At 33.7% G+C, this 18,196-nt stretch overlaps 3 protein-coding genes across 3 annotated transcripts; all 3 read left to right on the forward strand.

The window, feature by feature from the left end:
- Positions 1-1,972: 1,972 nt before the first annotated feature.
- Positions 1,973-5,178, forward strand: LOC128204285 (uncharacterized). Its single transcript, XM_052905696.1, has 6 exons — positions 1,973-2,054; positions 2,936-3,089; positions 3,280-3,356; positions 4,421-4,546; positions 4,718-4,884; positions 5,067-5,178. The coding sequence occupies exons 1-6, from the start codon at positions 1,973-1,975 to the stop codon at positions 5,169-5,171; spliced, it is 711 nt and encodes a 236-aa protein (XP_052761656.1). The 3' UTR covers positions 5,172-5,178.
- Positions 5,179-5,905: 727 nt separating this feature from the next.
- LOC128204286 (tyrosine-protein phosphatase 9-like) lies at positions 5,906-12,108 on the forward strand. Its single transcript, XM_052905697.1, has 6 exons — positions 5,906-6,004; positions 6,378-6,503; positions 9,367-9,504; positions 10,482-10,592; positions 10,993-11,121; positions 12,073-12,108. Exons 1-6 carry the CDS (start codon positions 5,906-5,908, stop codon positions 12,106-12,108), a joined length of 639 nt encoding a protein of 212 aa, XP_052761657.1.
- LOC128204153 (receptor-type tyrosine-protein phosphatase kappa-like) lies at positions 9,427-17,295 on the forward strand. The gene is made up of 10 exons (XM_052905525.1): positions 9,427-9,515; positions 10,482-10,592; positions 10,993-11,121; positions 11,409-11,511; positions 12,073-12,149; positions 12,414-12,545; positions 12,789-12,926; positions 16,164-16,312; positions 16,540-16,675; positions 17,073-17,295. The coding sequence occupies exons 6-10, from the start codon at positions 12,456-12,458 to the stop codon at positions 17,154-17,156; spliced, it is 597 nt and encodes a 198-aa protein (XP_052761485.1). The 5' UTR covers positions 9,427-9,515; positions 10,482-10,592; positions 10,993-11,121; positions 11,409-11,511; positions 12,073-12,149; positions 12,414-12,455; the 3' UTR covers positions 17,157-17,295.
- The last annotated feature ends 901 nt before the right edge of the window (positions 17,296-18,196 follow it).

Raw genomic sequence — 18,196 nt, forward strand, 5'->3', positions numbered from 1 at the left:
ATTATATGGATAGTGTCGACATTAAAGGTTAAAGCTGCACTCTCAAAGATATACCATTTACAACTTTATTTATATTTTGTCTTGGAAAGAGCAATGTTTTGCGTATATATCTGCAAACCAATGCTATAAGGTTACTGACAAAGATTCAGATCGTAGATTTTCATATTTCCGATAGAAAATTAATATTTTGTGGCTTAAACCGTAACTACCGGTTTAAGAAAAATGCATAAAACATCGTTTTTTTTATCTTAAATATAAAAATCTGCTTTCTCAATTTTTGTCAGCTGTCATATATAAGTGGTTTCCTTGAATTTTCGAAAATAATGGCTCGTTCTAAGACAAAAAATAAAAAAAGTTGTCAAAACGTTCAATCTGTGAGAGTGCAGCTTTGTAACTGGAATTATTATTCTTTTAATTTAAATTAGTCATCTATCTCTGCACAGAGCTAATCTACTGAAATATCAATTTATGCATGAATGATGGATCAATAAATTTAACAGTTCTTTTAAACAGGCGTTGAACTAGTTCAAACAATAGCATTTATTATGTATACTATAGGCGTGAAACTTCAATTGGTTAAGATATCAATTTTTATCCTTCGCAATTAATCAATAATTATGTGTTTGTTTAATATAATACTGAGTTCAATGAAAACGATTGGGTATAAAGATCAAAGAAGTATATTATTCAATATTCCCTTATTGAAATTGAATAGCATAATAATGAACATAAAAACTATCGGAGATTATATAGATATCCAAAGACATTCCAGTGACCCTATGATTTTTCAGCCGTTAATTGCGCTGTCGGTGATATTTCTCAAGTCGATCTTATTTTTGTGTTGTTCCAACGTATTTCGTAGACAGAGCGTTTTGTTATCCTAAAGAAAAAATAATTACGCAATATATGCGATTTTAAATTTTCGGAGACGGGAAGAATTTGGCCAAACTCGTACGTTGTCGTTTCAAGTAAAACAATTTTTAGTTATTTAAGACGAATTGAACGACGTAGACACCGTCATAAAGGTTCTAAATTATTGGATGGATTCATTCATCCGAAAGCATTCCCGTTGTATCGTTGTGATAAAATAACTCTGAAATTGTTCATTTCATGAGTGGTCTACTTTAAAATGTTGTGTTACTATTTATTAATTGTATACTTTTATGAACCGTTGAAATTAAATTTTAAATATTAAGCAAGATATTTTTTACCATAATCGAAAGTACTTTGAATAGAACTCGAGCTGTTTATGTATTTTGTTAAACACGGGATTTTTGCCCTCTCATCGTGTAAAAAATTGTCCATGCCTACTGTATCACACCGTTTATTCAGCTCTCTCTAGGATCGTATTTAAGTGAATGGATGTATTTTAACTTTTTATATATGATTTTAAAATCGTTGCAACAAATAAAGGGTCGTATTGTTGTTGTGATTTTGTTTTTCACTTGGTGTATGTCAAATTGATATTTTATAATATCTCAAGGTACTAAATGTGGTTCCAACTGCCTTGATTGTGACACCAGCGGGGCCTCTGGATCATGCCTTCAGTGCGATGACGGCTTCTATACAAGCGGATTTAATTGTATACCTTGTTCCTATGCAAAGTGCCAAACATGTTCTAAAGCGTTGCATTGTGACACATGTCCCGATGGCTTTTGGGGTGATATATGTACGGCAAAATGTGCAGATGGGTGTATTGATGGAAAATGCAATACTAATAACGGTTCATGTTCTTGTCGGAAAAACTTTTACGGAAATAAATGCGATGGCAAATGTTCAGATGCGTGTGAACCAATGACTTGTTTTGGTGATAGTGGTAATTGTGCATGTAAACAGGGTTACTTTGGGGCATCTTGTCGATCGAAATGTGGCAATTATTGTGCCGATGGTATCACCATTAGTGTGTGCACCTCATGTGTAACCGGAAAATTTGGAAGTCGGTGTGAGCATACGTGCTCGTCTACGTGCTATAATGGGTGTGACATTCAAGGGAATTGTCAGTCGTGTGATTCAGGGTATCATGGTCATCGATGTGAATATGAATGCAATTGCAAGTTCGGTTGCGATCAACTTCAAATCCACTGTTTGAATGAAGCTTGCCCAGAAAACTGTAATGGTACTTGTGATGATTCTTCACATACATGTTCTTCATGTAGTGATGGGTATCACGGACCATATTGCAACTTAACGTGTCCTGGTAAATGTGCAGATTCACGTTGTTATTCAAATGGTAGCTGTTTGTTCTGTGAAGCGGGATATTACGGTAACAGTTGCAACATGGAATGCAAACAGAGCTGTGAAAGTAATAATTGTCGTCAGAATGATGGATTATGTGAGGTCTGCCCTGCAAACTGTGTATCATGTGAATCCAAATCTACTTGTACGCATTGCAGAGAATCTAAATATGGACAAATCTGCCATTTATCTTGCAACGACGAGTGTACAGATAAAATGTGCAATATCAAAGGTGTCTGTTTTAATTGTTCTTCGTTATCTGCTTTTGGTTGTTACTGCAATTTATCATGCAATCATGACTGTTATTTGTCTACTTGTGATAGATACACAGGTACTTGTAATAGCTGTAAAAATAACTCAGTGTTTGGAATGTTTTGCAATGAAACATGTAGTCAGTATTGTCTTGGTAACGAATGTAAACGAGAGAGTGGGTGTGCTTAAACGGATGCAGTGATGGTTACTTTGGAACTAAATGTGATCAGGAATGTTCTAAAGGATGCCGAAATAATTCAGGAACAATATGTGATCTAGAAGGTGCATGTCTTGGAGGATGTACTGAAGGAAACGTTGGCAAACGATGCATATCAGGTACAAGGCTTCTTATATATTTGGCCTGTAAAATACCGAAGATGTTTAACATTTATGATTAAGTTAAAGAAGTTTTATTGACATGCTAGACATATACTCTTTGTAATTTAAGAAATAAGACACATAAAGACTGAACCATTAAATACAGACACCAAAACGGATGAGTTATCAAATACTACGACTATTGCTGCAATTGGTGGAGGCATAGGAGGTGTTGTTGTTATTGCTGCCATTGTAGTGACGATCCTTTTCTTACTCAGAAAAAGGTAGTTACCGTATTTGATCAAGCACTTTATCATTTTAGATATATTTTTGCAATGATTGTGCTTTTAGATTTCCTAGTTTATCTATATAACATGAATTGATATTATGTTTGATGTTATAAGTTATAATTGCAATCTTTCTCTAAAACACTTATATAGCTTTTGCTGAATGGTTATTTCTGTTCAATTTTAGGAGAACACGAAAACCGTATGAGGAATACACAGACGGTGTTGGTAACGAATATCACACAATCGGACCTGTTTCTGAAGGTATCAAAATTGATTTAACAACTTACATTGACAGAATGCTTTCACGATACCGTGACAAGATTATTGAGAAAAAACTATTAATATCAAGAAAATCAACAAAGCTTTTATTTCTTTCTTTTAATCAAATTATGTACTCAAAACCACTACTTTTTCCAACAATGGACAATGTGTTTCGTGTATTGCAGCAAATGCTATGCATTTTGCATGTTGGAAATGTGCACTAAAAAATAAGGTTATTAAAATATGAATACTTATGTGAAAAACTACAGAAACAAGCTCAGCAGCAGAAAAGTTTAAACATGAACCCGGTTTAATGGCACTGGGTAAGCGTCAAAGACACTGAACACGAAAACAAACAATCAGTAACAAGAAACATGGAAGAACAGCACAAAACTCCACAAACAGCACAGTGCATACATAGTATATATAATAAACTAGGTATATTTATTAAGGATTGCTCACTCTTATCACAACAATCCTAAATAAACAAAAAGTAAATCTTATCAAAGTATATATTAACTTGATGAAACAAATGATAATAAACTTATAGGTATACCCCAAGTACTTCAATTAAAAGAGATCCCAACTCAGTTTGCAGACGGAGAAAAACAATTCAGAACACCTTATGCAAAAAAAAATCAAAGATACGATGCAGTCATTGTTTGAAGCTATGAGCATCACACACAGTCTGCCTTATAAAATAACAGATTTAAAACTGTGTGATCATAGAGTTTCAATATAAAAAGGATCATTGTACTTAAGCTGGGAACAAATAAAGAAAACATTATTAAAAATAAACGCGACATATATTAGATAATCCTTTCTTCCGAATGATTACCTAAGAAAATGACGTCACATGCCAAAACATTCCGAGTCGAACGACCGAAAACATTTCGTTGGTTGAATGTTTTCAGGATGTCTTACATTTGTTTGCTTACGCAGTATATTTTACAGACAGTCTAATGTCTAATTATTTGAACAAAGCATATTATACCAAGCGAAAAGAAATTGCGACTGTGTTCGTGCCACTGTTAATAATTTTATCATCTTGTTGTATTTCTCAGGAGATAATAAAGCGAAAACATCACCACAGACATCAGGATATAGTCCTGCCAGGTATGACACAGCTGCAAATATTGTAAGGATCGGTGAATCTTTGGAAGCCCGCGAAGAGGATGAACTTGAAATAGGTACAAAGGATAAATATATTTTGCTTAGCCTAATTTTTCAATGTTTTTAAGTTGATAATTGCTCCGATTAAGTTTTAAAAAAAAACTATTTTTTGAAATTATAAATAAATGTTAAATTATAGCGCTGATTCGGCCAAGTTTCTATAAACTAATGTACTCCTTCTTTAACAGACTTGGACGAAGAGAGGAGAACACAGAAAAGGAAACTGGCCAAGAAGGTTGAGGAGAACGTTTACTACATCCGGTTACAGGATATCGAGAAACGAAAAGTGAAAGTGGAGGAAATGGCGGCTTTTGTGGATGAAAAGACTCTGGCCTACTATGAGGAGGAATTTGATGTAATTTTGTATTAAATAACTTTAAAGCATCACAAGTTCATTGTAGTTTTGTTTAAGTATCTCCAAAAATGTTTCTCCAGAAAAACAAATAAATAAAGCTATAATTCCATGAAAGCAATTAATATTATTGTCACAGCAACGCAAATTACGTTTACCACTTGTTTTGCTTCTTTTTCCCCCAGAAATTCTCTGACGGCCTCACAAGGAGCTGTGACGTTGCAAAATTACCTCTAAACAGGGCGAAAAACAGATACAAGGGATTATATGCCTGTAGTTCTACCTTTTAAGTTTTTTAATCATTACACTGTTCCATGTACAAGATATATATCAATTAACATTTATTCCACAGTAGTTCATTGACAAGTTCATTTGGAAGCTAATGTTTGAAACAAAAAAAAAACAAGTCTACAACTTTATCTGGAAATTATAATACTGTAGTAGTAGTAGTAGTAGTTGCATTGTTATTATTATTATTATTATTATTAGTAGTAGTAGTAGTAGTAGTAGTATTTATTCCAGATGATGATACAAGGGTGAAAGTGACTGGTTTTGACACTGACTACATAAATGCTAACTATATCGATGTATGTAAATTATAAATTCAAATACGGATATTTGTTGACTATAATAGTTTAATTATAATTATTTGAATTTTGAAGTGGAAGTGAAATAAATCACAGACGTATCAAGTATACTAATAACAATTACTATATTGATACTCTATTTGCAGGGCTTCAAGGAGAGAAATGCGTATATTGCTTCGCTTGGTAAGAATATAGGTTATACATTATTTTACATATCTATTGTGTCCTTCTATCTTTGATCCTCGAGTGATTTGGTTTAACAGAACCATTGCATATCAGATACCTGTGTAATAATTCTAAGAGTGAGACAAATTACAGTATTACACTTATTCGTCAAAGAGACAGGACCACGAAAAACAATAGTTATATACAAGTATGAATAAAGGGACACTACTTGTAAGATGATTGCTATTCTATATTATCTAATCCTAGGTCCAATGTCGAAACAGATGGGAGACTTTGGCATGTTTTGGAATATGATTTGGCAACAGAAGGTGGAGAAGATCGTCATGGTTACAAACTTGATGGAGGATGGGGTCTGAAGACATCTCTATTGCTATGTTAAATATGTATTGATTGACCAAACTTAAGCCCGCGTTTATAAGTTCACGCATATGAAACAGATACTCTTATTTTAACATTCAAGTACACCAATACTTATAAAAAGTATAAACCTATTTAAATGGTTTCATTCACTGAATAATTGCTTATTGAATGATTGCTACTTTAACGTATAACATATATGCAATGTTAACATTTGAATTTGACATACAAGAATATGATCAGTCAAATTTAATTACTGCACTCTCTGGTGCGATGGATGTCAATAACCCACGGCAACATAACAAGATAACTAAATTGAAATCAGATTATATAATTGGAAATTAAATCCCTTTTCCTTTCATTCAGAAAGAAAAATGCGAGCAGTACTGGCCTAATGTTGGGATCACTATAAACTACAGCGGGGTGATGGTCACCTGTCAGAGCGAGAATGAGTATGCAGATTTCACGAGAAGGTTGCTGCTCTTAAATGATGTAAACATATTTCAATGTTGTTTTAACATATTGTGACATACACAATCTTTATTTATTGCAATCATAATTTGCATCCGTATCTAAAATCACATTGTTTTGATCACGTGAATGAAGGGAAGTTTAAGAAATTATTTAATATGAGTTAAAGTTGTTTTCAATGTATACATCTCTCATTTCAATTTAAATCTCAACAACAATTATTATTATTATTATTATATACATGAACACAAATCAGTTAGACGGATGTGCCCACTTTACAATTTAAACACTTGAACGTTACAAATAGTTTCCATAACTTAGCGAAGATTTGGTTAAATACACGGAAGATTAAATAGTACTCAAACTTAATGTAAAGCTTCCGTAAATAATGATGATTCACTTCACACTTAACAAACACAAAGGGATTGCCATTGTATGGAAGATTGCTTAATTAACATATTTTCGTTTAAAGTCCTTTGCTGAATTACATGAATTCCACGATATCAATATAAACTTACAAGGAAAGATAACACAAATTCACTTGTTTGAAGCATTCTTTCGAGTTTTGGTCGCTGCCCAAATTATAAAAATTAGTGCAAACTGACATATGTACTCGATCTTATTAGATTTTGGTATTGTTTTCTTCAGCACGGAACCTTAAATGTATGTGACACTTCAAATATATCAGAGTTTAAAAGCAATAACTCAATATATTTTCTTAATACACTATATAGGTTAAGAATGAAACAAAACACACATTAACAATAACTGAAATATTAAGGTCAACTACAGCGGGGTCTAGATCACCTGTTAGGGCAAGGAAGTGTAATTTAAAAGTGACGTTGTTGCAGCTGCATCAAGATACATTACCATTAACCAGTGTGCTTAGAAGACCAATTTAAAACTTAAGAAACATATTCGTAGTCATCAAATTATTGAAATATTCGGATACTTCCACCTTAAAATTTGAACACTTGAACGTCTAAACCATTCACTTGGTAGTTTGACAAGGTTTAATAATAATATAGACAAAATACACGGAAGTTTAAATAGTACGCAAAACAAAATTTAAAGGCCCCGTAAAAGATGATGATTGTTTTGAATGCACGCTTCCGAAATAAATACGACAGATTTACGGAGAGATAGACACGTTAATGAATTTTTTTTTTTAAACTTCCGTGTTCAATGAGATTGAAGTAATACGTATTTTTTTACTATTTACGTATTATATTACGTTTTAAAATATATGCGTCCTAGTGATTCTGCTGAAAGTGCTTTGTTGAATTAGATGAAGCACTTGACATTAATATCAATATATTACCAGGAAAGATAACCAGGTTTTACTCGTTATAAGCTTCATGATGAGTAACTGTTTAAAATATCACACAATTAATACAAACCAATTAAATAATGATATTGTTATTGAAAGATCAAAAGCAGTGAGTTGGTTGTTAAATGCTGTTAAAAACGAAGTTGCGTTATATATTATACCTAGAGTACACTGACATTTAAATATTGTAAAACTGCACTTCTTTAATGGCGTTTTATAAAATAGAGTGAAGTAATTAGGTCGGTCAGGATACATGTGTTCAATAAATACAAACACATTTAAGAACTACATCAAATGAAACTTGGCAGCAGTATGCTTTCCCCTGGACTACGGCATCATGGCTGTATGGAATCAACAAAAGGACCAAACTAACAACGATCAATTGTTTACAGTCGAAACCCGTTAACTCGAACTGATGTTAACGGGCCGATTTCATTATACTGAAGGAAAACATTACCGCTTGGCTCGAATTTTTCGAGGCTCGAGATATTTTCGCCGGTCCCTTGGAGTTCGAGCCAACGGGATTCGACTATATATACAATGAATAACTATGTACCACCTATGACAAACTGTACAAAGTCTTGTCAGTGTACAGGCAACTGCACAAAGTCCTGTCGGTGCGCAGGAACCTGTCTCAATAATGTCAGTGTGCAGGCAACAGTATCAAGTCCTGTCAGTGACTATGCAAGCAATATGTATTATCATTTTGCATGCAAGAAGTTTTGTAATCGTTCTGACAACGCAAGAATGCAAGCAAGAAGTCCTGTCAGTCGATAGGCAAGAAGTTGTGTCAGGGTGCAGGCAAAATGTAATTTCTGAGTACAGTCAAGAAGTCCTGTCAGAGTGTATGCGGGAAGTCCTGTCAGGGTACAAGCAAAACGTATGCAGTCGAATACAAAGAGACATTACAAGACTGTGATTGTAATATTGATTTGCAGTATAATGCAAGAACATGCATCATTGTTAGATAACACGACTTGTGCTGTTTTGACCATATATGATAACAGTCAATAGTTATGATCATTGTGCAATTTATTTTTCAAATTATACTGTACAGACTTTATAAATAATAGATGAAGATCATATTCATGCAAACCCTTTTAAGATTTATTAATAAATATATATTCGTCTTAAAACATTTCCACTAAGACACAACTTATCGGATTTAAAAATATTTCTGAATGTTCCAATCTTCCACACTTGCTCAACCCGTGTCAATTGGTAAAGTCAACACGTAAAACAGCACAAATTCTACAACATTTGACATTACTTATTCATTATCCATAGTTTAAGTTTAAAGTTGCATTGCCATTAATCAGCAGGCCCAGAAAAGGTTGGGGTGAAATAAAGAGGGAGAAATAGTGAGAGAGAAAAAGGTGTATGGGGGGGGTCTGTAAAGTTTTAAAACTATGCCAATATGGAGTCAGCAAACAAAAGGCAATTCAACAAATAGGTAGGTATATCTTGATAGAAAGTACATCACTTAAGTATGTTTTTATAGTTATATTCGGGACATAGACCATCAGCTAAAAGACATAATACAAATTATTTCAGGGCAAATCTGAGCGGCAGCTGCACCACCTCCACTTCACGGCCTGGCCTGATAGGGGAATCCCAGAGGACGTAACAGCGCTGATTGAGTTCCGACATAGAGTGCTCCATTCTCCTGCCCTTCTCGGCGGTCCAACGCTGGTCCATTGCAGGTGTAGATTGTTTATAAATTATTATTCATTTGCTTAGGCCTCTGCTTAGTTTTAAAAAAGAACCATTCGAGAGCGTCGCTGAGCGGTCCAAAAGTATAGGTATGTTGTAACATTGTACAGTTAATGATGGTAAAAGAGCGGAACGTTAATGCACTGACTAAATTGAGACAGATAGTCCTTTTTGCTCCTGCTTATCTTGGAGGCCAGTTACAGTCGATCCCCGTTGGCTCGAGTCCCAGGGTCCGGCGAAAATACCTCGAGCCTCGGACAATTCGAGCTTAGCGAGACTGCATACATTCAGTATAAATACGGTCTTTATATCAAGTTCGTGCCAACGAGGAAATCTGCCAAGCGTGTCACGGTGCTGATTAAGTTAAGAAAGATGGTTCTTATTGCTGATTGTCCTAGTACATGTTGATGTCCCAAAGCTGGTCAAGCATAGTCATATTTGACTTCTCTTATTATAATGAGTTTATAATGAGTTTGTCCTGAACTGATTGTCTTACAACACGGGTAACAATATTACGGACCATTTAAAAGAAACACATTACTAAGGGGCCTGAAATCTCTCTCAAGTTCATGAGCATTAAGTCAGACAAAGATTAATATATCACAAATGCCCTGAGTGTATTATTTGTACGCGTTGAAACAGAACCAGCGATAAACACGTCTTAAGCTATATAATTATGTGTCCCTTTAAAAAGCTCTTGCAAAAGGTTTTTAAGTGGTCTAATGGTATTGGTGTCCACCTCTCACTCAAGAGGTCGTGTGTTCGATCGCCATCAGTGGAACCATTTCTTGGCCTCTAAAATATGACATAGTATGGGTACCGAACGACTCAAATGATTTATATTAACTGTCAGCACTCTTTACAATGGAGCTGAAAATATTTTGTATAAATAAATAAAGTACCTCATTTTACCATATGTTACGAATGATATCTTCATATCTGGCTCTACCTTTCAGTGCGGGAATCGGTATAATCTATTAAAGGAAGGTAATTCGAACAAGGCCATTGAGATTCCAGGATGCATCATCAATATGAGACAGAACAGGCCAAACATGGTCCAGACTGCGGTAGGTTGACGTTTGAAATCCATGAACCACATAGAACATAATATTAATGACAAGGTAATAGAGAAATGCATATATAACTGTAGGAATGTACAGGAAATATCGATACAAACTGAATTATTGCTTTATATCGTGCCTTAGATATTGAGTGCTATATTTTAGTTACTCAGTCATGAACGTCTTGAAGATATGCCTATTGTATAAGTACTGTACACATTATGTTCTTTGCAGCCTCAATGGCTTATTAGTTGTATATTTTCTCGAAAGAGTTTGTTTGTCTACGTTTACATGTCATATTTGAAGTACACACTGTTTATGCTTGATTTCTGATATGCGTTTCTATAGAACCAATGAACACAGTAACGGACCATGAGTAAAATATATATTCGTTTCCTGATTTCAGGAACAGTACAAGTTTCTACACCTTGCCCTGGTTCACACCCTGACCTTAAACAGTGAGCAGATATCACGACAACAGTTCCAGAACTACATGATCGAGACCAACAAGGACGATCTTATCACGCAGTTTAAGGTAACGGAACTAAATTTTTCCTTAATGTAAGTAAAACTATGAAATAATCTTCAGTCTATAAGTAGTGTTATACTTAAAATTATATGTCGCTGTTAACTTGGTATTTAAAGTGTATTTGTCCAGATACAAACACTCAAATGAAAGTGATGTGCACAAAACTCTAATCAGGCTAATATTGGCAGTTAAATTCTAAATGTATTTAATTCCTGTTTCTGGGAAAAATAAGCATATGTATATATGCTTAGAACGCAAACGCAATGGTACTTAAAAATACTGCTCCTGTGCAGAAAATAACGGACACTCCCCACGTTCACACTGACGATTAAATCGTTGCTATAGAACGAAACAAGTCTGAGAAAGAAAGGAACAGAAGTGGAGCAGATATTCCAGGTACATTTATGTAAACTATATCGCGCACATTCTTTGCTAAGTTTCCCATTGTTTTTTTTAGTATCATTTAGTTTTCATTTATTACACCTAATTATGACTGACAATTTTGGGTTGAGCATTACATCATGGACAATGCATTGTTTAATATACACTAGCGAGTATTAAAATGACTGAATTGACTCATCGCATGTTGAACAAATGCAATTAATACAATGGACAATAAATGAAAGATGCACCACAGATCATCATGTAATATAAAGCTGCAATTAATACAATTATTGCATTTCGGGAAGTCCGGATCTGCAACAAATTACTCGAGACGAATATTAAATCCACGATCAGAATGGAGTAACAATAACCTACTTTATGATATACCAATCAAATATATACAAGCCATACGTATCGGAAAATACGCTTCATCTCTGCTGACCTCATGCGATAACAAGTATTATTGCGCGATGTAAAACTGACGTCCTATCAAAATGTAAAATAATGTTATACAACGCTACTTAAAAATGATTTAACTTAAAATGTATATAATAAAAGGTTTATTATCTTCAGGCGATGAAAACCGCCCTCGACTTTATCTGGGCATAAGACATGGAGCTTCAGACTATGTCAACGCTGTCTTTGTTCATGTAAGGGTAGATAATATTTTATATAATATATTATACTCTTAAAGAATATAATTATTTTCAAACAGGCTCTGAAATAATATTTGCTCATATAAATGGCAGTTTTTCAAACATATAAAGCCAGTTAAAGTTGATGACTATTAACGTAATCAGAACATTTGTTTGAAAATCATGTTCTGTTTACTTGTATAAAAATGTCATACCGGCACCTTTATCTCCAGTAATATATTCGTGTATCTATCGCCGTGTATTCAATTTGATTTGCAGGCGTTTCAGGCGAATCGGAAATACATTCTCGCCCAGTCTCCGATGCCAAATACTGTACAGGACTTCCTTACTTTGGCATACCAAGAAAATTGCTCCTGCATTGTCAGCTTTGAACAAAGTGACGGCACAAAGGTACGATAAAGAAAAATAATCGTCCTTGCCTCATCGTCAAAAGTCTGTAATAAGTCGAATCGATGAAATAACATGATATGAACTGTTCTCTCTTGCTGCCATTTTATACCCAGACAGAAGAGCATGATAATTTTCATTAATCTCCCACTGTAGAAGATACCCTCAAAGTCTTAATAAAATACCTCTTATGTTCTCCTTATTTATGGAATTTCATTGAAAAAACATTAACATTAATTTCAACAGGATATGGGTGAATATAATCCAGCGGACAATCAAGTGCTCAAGAAAGGTCAACTCTCTGTTGCATGTGGTAGGGATAAGGTCGCGAACGAGTATAGTATCCAGAAAGGACTAACTATTGAGTTCACGGGAAGCACACAGGTTAGTTTCATATCGTTTAAATATAGCTAAATTTACATCATTTGAAAGAAGATTACCTTTTTAAAATCAAGAAGGTAATTTCGACGTAAAAATGTATAGGGATGCAATCAAGAACAGATAGTTATTTTAATACTTGCTTTGCTTTGATAAAAAATAAAATGGTATACGAATAGAAGAGCATATGCCCAGTTAGGGACTGTTTTTACATTTTCAATACTCAGAACAGTTTTGAAACTACGACCCTTCAAAATATACCACTGACATCAATTTTGAGACGTATGTCATATTTTTGTGTTCCAGATACAATAACCGATATTTTCATCAATTCTTCGTTTACCGCTATGAAATTTCAACCTCAAGTACGTCTTGTGAAAACGTTCACGCACATATATTTTTCTGTCGCTTGTTTTACGTTTTTTATTTTAAATTCGTCTAAAACGTCATTTTTCGCGGGAAAAACGGCGTCGTGTTTCGCTAAAAATAGTGCTAGTTTAATTTTTGATTTTTTTAAATACATGTATTCAATGTTTTGTTACAAATCGCCTGATATCAAGAAAAGGGAACCTTACCGACTTCGTTTTTGCGCAGTATCAAATAAAAACAAACCAAAAAAAATAATCGACAAAAATCTGCATTGTAATAAGCACAAACGGATCCAGGCAGTAGAGGGGTGCAAACGCCCCCCCCCCACCTCCCCCCCTCTTAAAATCATCCAAGTTTACTTCTGTATGTCACTATCGGAGAAAATTATAAAAATATACAGATCTATAAAATACGCGACTATAGAGTTCAGTGTTTCGAATCAAAGTTTGATGTAGCCAATCGGTTATTATTGACTAAGTTTGGTAGTGAATTCAACTCTTGAACAACTTTAAATGAGAGCCATTTGTTACGCAACGGTTGGGGGAGAGGTGGGGGATGGTCAGTTCTTGACGTTAACAAATGATCGGTCATTCTTTGAACAGAAAGAAAATGTTTCATGTGGTCAATATCGAGGGGTAAATGCGAAAAGGCTCTTAGTGACATTAAATAAAGAATCAGATAGAATTTTTTCGCTTTCACCCGTCGATATATAACGGGGTCAGAATTGAATGTAACATCTGCGTTAATTTAAAACACACTAAAATTATAAAGTGAAACTCTTATAAAAAATCAATATTTCACATGTATAACAAACATCAATTTTGACTGATAAACCCTTACATCTTACTAAATAATAAATTCATGCAAAATGTTTTTCACTGATTACAAGATTGTAACTGTTTATTTAATATTAGAAAGCGCAAAAATGATTCATTTGTTGGTGAATGCTAAAGGATTTACTATGGTCTCATAAGGTAGAAATATCGTGTTTTATGCACATTTCTTTCAAATTAAACTCGGTATACTTCATAAGAACCATTGTTTTCGATATTGTTTCATTCTTAAAGGCATATTAAAACAATAGTATTAGTTGTGGTAAATCGTATTTGTGTTTAATACTTGCGCTTAAATGATGATCTTATAGTGAATGTTTTTAGTGCAGTAAATGTTTAATTTTGTTTATCAACGCATTGTTTGTTTTAATCCATAACGAGTTATTCTGTTTTCTTGACTTTACCACGCAATCAAAGCTTCTTGTGCTTACAAGCAACTTCATGAAACAACTTTCGGCGATGCATTCAATGCCCATTATACAGAAGCCAACATAGCTACCTTATCCCACAGTCAAGGTATCTGCCGTGCGTACAATGGCTGTGCATGTGTGTGTGTGCGTGCGTGTGTGTGTGTGTGCGCGTGCGCGTGAGCGCGTGCGCATACATGCATGCGTGTGTACGCGTGCTTGAGTGTGAGATGGTGTGTGTGGTGCGTTTTTACGCGTGCTTGCATGCGTGACTTTATTGTACGTCTTGTGTGTGTGTTTGTATGTAAGCTATAACCACCCTTAACAAAATGAGATTATAGTAATATTTAAAGATGCACTCTTACTCCCCCAACTCAACTTAACTCAACTCAATAACTTTTTCCAATTGGCTGGAGATATTCATAATATATACAAACATTGATAGACATAGAACATAAATAATATTATATATATACGTATATGCAAGAATAGTACAGTTTAAAATTATAGCATATTGGTGTCAAAATATTTATACAAATATTGTACGATATAGCTTCATATCTAAGTATAAATAAAAAACTTATATTCTACATGCAAATAAAATTAGTCTATTTGACTTCCATGACAGTAAGGTCGTATGAGATCCGCCGCTTGGATGCAGAAATCTTATCGAAAACAATGGTTCTTATGAAGAATACCGAGTTGATTTGAAAGAAATGAGCATAAAACATGGTATTTTTACGTTATCAGATTAGAGTAGACCACAGTAAATATTTTAGCATTCACCAATCATTTAATATTTTTGCGCTTTATGTTATTAAACACGCGGTTAAAATCTTGTAATCAGTAATTAATAGTTTCCATCAATGCATAATTGAGTAAGAAGTTAAAGTTTTATAAGACAAGATTGATCTTGTTTATGTATTGATTTTGAATAAGCGTGTCACATTAACTATATAGTTCATTTATCAGTGCTATAATGATTTAATACTGTTTACAATTAACGTAAATAATAGTTCGATTAACATCATGCTAAACATTTTAATAGAATACGTATTGAAAAAGAAAAGGTATAGGGGTTAGAGTATTTGATACTGCGCAAAAAAGAAATCGGTAAGGTACCCTTTTCTTGATATCAGGCGATTTGTAATAAAACATTGAATACATGTATTTAAAAAAATCAAAAATTAAACGAGCAGTTTTTTCAAGAATTAAAGAAAGACGCACTTTTTTCAGCGAAACATGACGCGGTTTTTCCCGCGAAAAATGACTTTATAGACGAATTTAGAATAAAAAACGTAAAACAAGCGAAATAAAAATATATGTGCGTGAACGTTTTCACAAGACGCACTTGAGGTTGAAATTTCATAGCGGTAAACGAAGAATTGATGAAAATATCAGTTATTGTATCTGGAACGCAAAAATATGACAGACGTCTCAAAATTGACATCAGTGGTATATTTTGAAGAGTCGTAGTTTCAAAACTGTTCCGAGTATATGCTCTTCTATTCGTATACCAATTTTCAGACAGTAACTAGAAAATTCGTTCATAGTCGCGTTCCACCTTAAGTTTTTCTATGACATTAATGAAAGTATACGTTTAAATATAATTGTAGCATTGGTTTTCGTTACAGAATGAAGGTGGCAAGAGTACATTGCGACACTTTGAGTTTACAGACTGGAACCAGACTGGAAATGTTCCATGCAGCCCTGCTAAATATGTTGCATTTCTGAAAGATGTCGAAATTGCATCGTCCAATGGGCCTGTTCTAGTCCACTGCAGGTAGTACAAAAACGAGCTACGAAATACATGCGTTATCGTTGGATTTTATTCCCGAACTCATTTTACATCTCTGGATTGCGAAAATAATGAATTTTATAAATACTCTTATTTTTAAATTTTAAATATTTGTCTTGTTTTAGTTTATCTGGTATAAGGGGATTTGGGACCAAGTATGTTTTTGTTAACTTACATTCATTTTAACCAATCTCATATACTATATCTTATAGGGATGGGGGTAGTAAGAGCGGGATGTTCTGTGTTATGGCATTCCTCGTGGAGAAGATGGTAGTAGAGCACGAGGTCAGTGTGGTAAATGCCGTCAGGAAGGTCAAGGCCAGGAGACCCAACGCCGTTCCCAATCAGGTACGCTAACCATTCTAATTGGTTTCGATTCTGAAATCCCAAATATATGTACTTAATTCAATTGGGCATTTAGCCTATAAACGAAATATTCAAAATAAATAAATCCAATATATGTTTAATTTATAACGGTAATGGCTTATACGCAAACTATGTATGCGTAATACGGGATAAAATAATGTTTGGTTTTTCTTTGAAACCTTTTTTTCTCTTTTGTAAATAATAAGCGTAATTTAAGCTAAGTATTTGCAGGGAATAAGGATGACAACCCCAATATTTCCAAGTAGTGTGCGCAATAATATCTTCAACTTAATATCCTCTAGAAATAATGGAAATAACTGTGAATCATAACTTAAAGTAATGCGTGTAACCTAAGTGTCTTGATATTCTCTATTTGTAGGCACAGTTCGACTTCTGCCATGATTGTGTTCTGGAGTTTGTCCGTTCGTTCAAAACATACTCCAATATCGGCGGAAATATATAATGTGCATTTGAAATAACTACCTTAACTCCTATGATTTAAAATAGTTTACATAGGTAATCAATAAGAAGATTAGCTAATATATGTCGCTTTTAATTTTAACAATGTTTTCTTCATTTTTTCCCAGTTTTAGAACAATGATGCTTTTTATTAAAAAACTCTATGATCACACAGTTTTAAACCTTTTAATTTCTAAAGCAGACTGTGTGTGATGCTCATAGTTTCAAACAATGTCTGCATCGTAGTTTGAAAAACAATGCATTAGGTACTCTGAATTGTATTTCTCGGTTTCAGAAAGAGTTGGGATCTCTAAACATTGAAGTACTTGGGGTTTACCGATTAGTTAATTATTATTTGTTTAATTATTAAATTTCCTCAAGTTATATATATATATATATATATATATATATATATATATATATATATATATATATATATATATATATATATTTATATATATATATATATATATATATATATATATATATATGCACTGTGATGTTTGTGGAGTTTTGTGCTGTTGATCCATGATTCTTATTTGTGCTTTTTTTGTTTTTGTGTTCTATGTCTTTGGCGTTTATCATGTGCCATTAAACGGGGTTTATGTTTAATCTTTTGTCTACTGAGCTTGTTTCTGTGGTTAGTCCTATTCATTTCGTCACTTTGATATATATATTTGTTTATCTGATATTGCATACCATTATGTTAAGTAGTTGGCACTTCAAGTTAAGCGGTTCCCACGACAACATATAACCTAAAGTTCAATCAGTCAACACACTTATTAGGGCGTTCTTTAGAATATACAATTACAACAGTTATTTGGGGCTACCAATCTCAGCTGCCACTTATTCCCGAACTCAAATAATTTTAATCAACTCTGTACAAACGGGGACAGCTGAAAAAATATCTACACAAAATACTTATGTGAACAGACGTTTTGCATATCTAGTTATATTTACACGTATATAACTATGATGTATTTATGTAAAATCAAACAAATTGCTTCGTTTGTATATTATATTACTGTTTCGTATTTGGATTTT

Source organism: Mya arenaria, chromosome 10 (assembly GCF_026914265.1).
Source record: "Mya arenaria isolate MELC-2E11 chromosome 10, ASM2691426v1".
Taxonomy (NCBI): domain Eukaryota; kingdom Metazoa; phylum Mollusca; class Bivalvia; order Myida; family Myidae; genus Mya; species Mya arenaria.

Excerpts from the sequence above, each read along its gene's own strand:
- LOC128204285 (XM_052905696.1), top strand. The coding sequence starts at position 1,973 with ATGGGTGTGACATTCAAGGGAATTGTCAGTCGTGTGATTCAGGGTATC. Across the intron at positions 4,547-4,717 it reads AGAGGATGAACTTGAAATAG|ACTTGGACGAAGAGAGGAGA; the intron begins GTACAAAGGATA and ends CTTCTTTAACAG. Across the intron at positions 4,885-5,066 it reads ACTATGAGGAGGAATTTGAT|AAATTCTCTGACGGCCTCAC; the intron begins GTAATTTTGTAT and ends TTTTTCCCCCAG.
- LOC128204286 (XM_052905697.1), top strand. The coding sequence starts at position 5,906 with ATGTCGAAACAGATGGGAGACTTTGGCATGTTTTGGAATATGATTTGG. Across the intron at positions 6,005-6,377 it reads CAAACTTGATGGAGGATGGG|AAAGAAAAATGCGAGCAGTA; the intron begins GTCTGAAGACAT and ends CCTTTCATTCAG. Across the intron at positions 9,505-10,481 it reads TTCTCGGCGGTCCAACGCTG|TGCGGGAATCGGTATAATCT; the intron begins GTCCATTGCAGG and ends TCTACCTTTCAG.
- LOC128204153 (XM_052905525.1), top strand. The coding sequence starts at position 12,456 with ATGCCAAATACTGTACAGGACTTCCTTACTTTGGCATACCAAGAAAAT. Across the intron at positions 12,927-16,163 it reads AGTTCACGGGAAGCACACAG|AATGAAGGTGGCAAGAGTAC; the intron begins GTTAGTTTCATA and ends TTTTCGTTACAG. Across the intron at positions 16,313-16,539 it reads CCTGTTCTAGTCCACTGCAG|GGATGGGGGTAGTAAGAGCG; the intron begins GTAGTACAAAAA and ends TATATCTTATAG.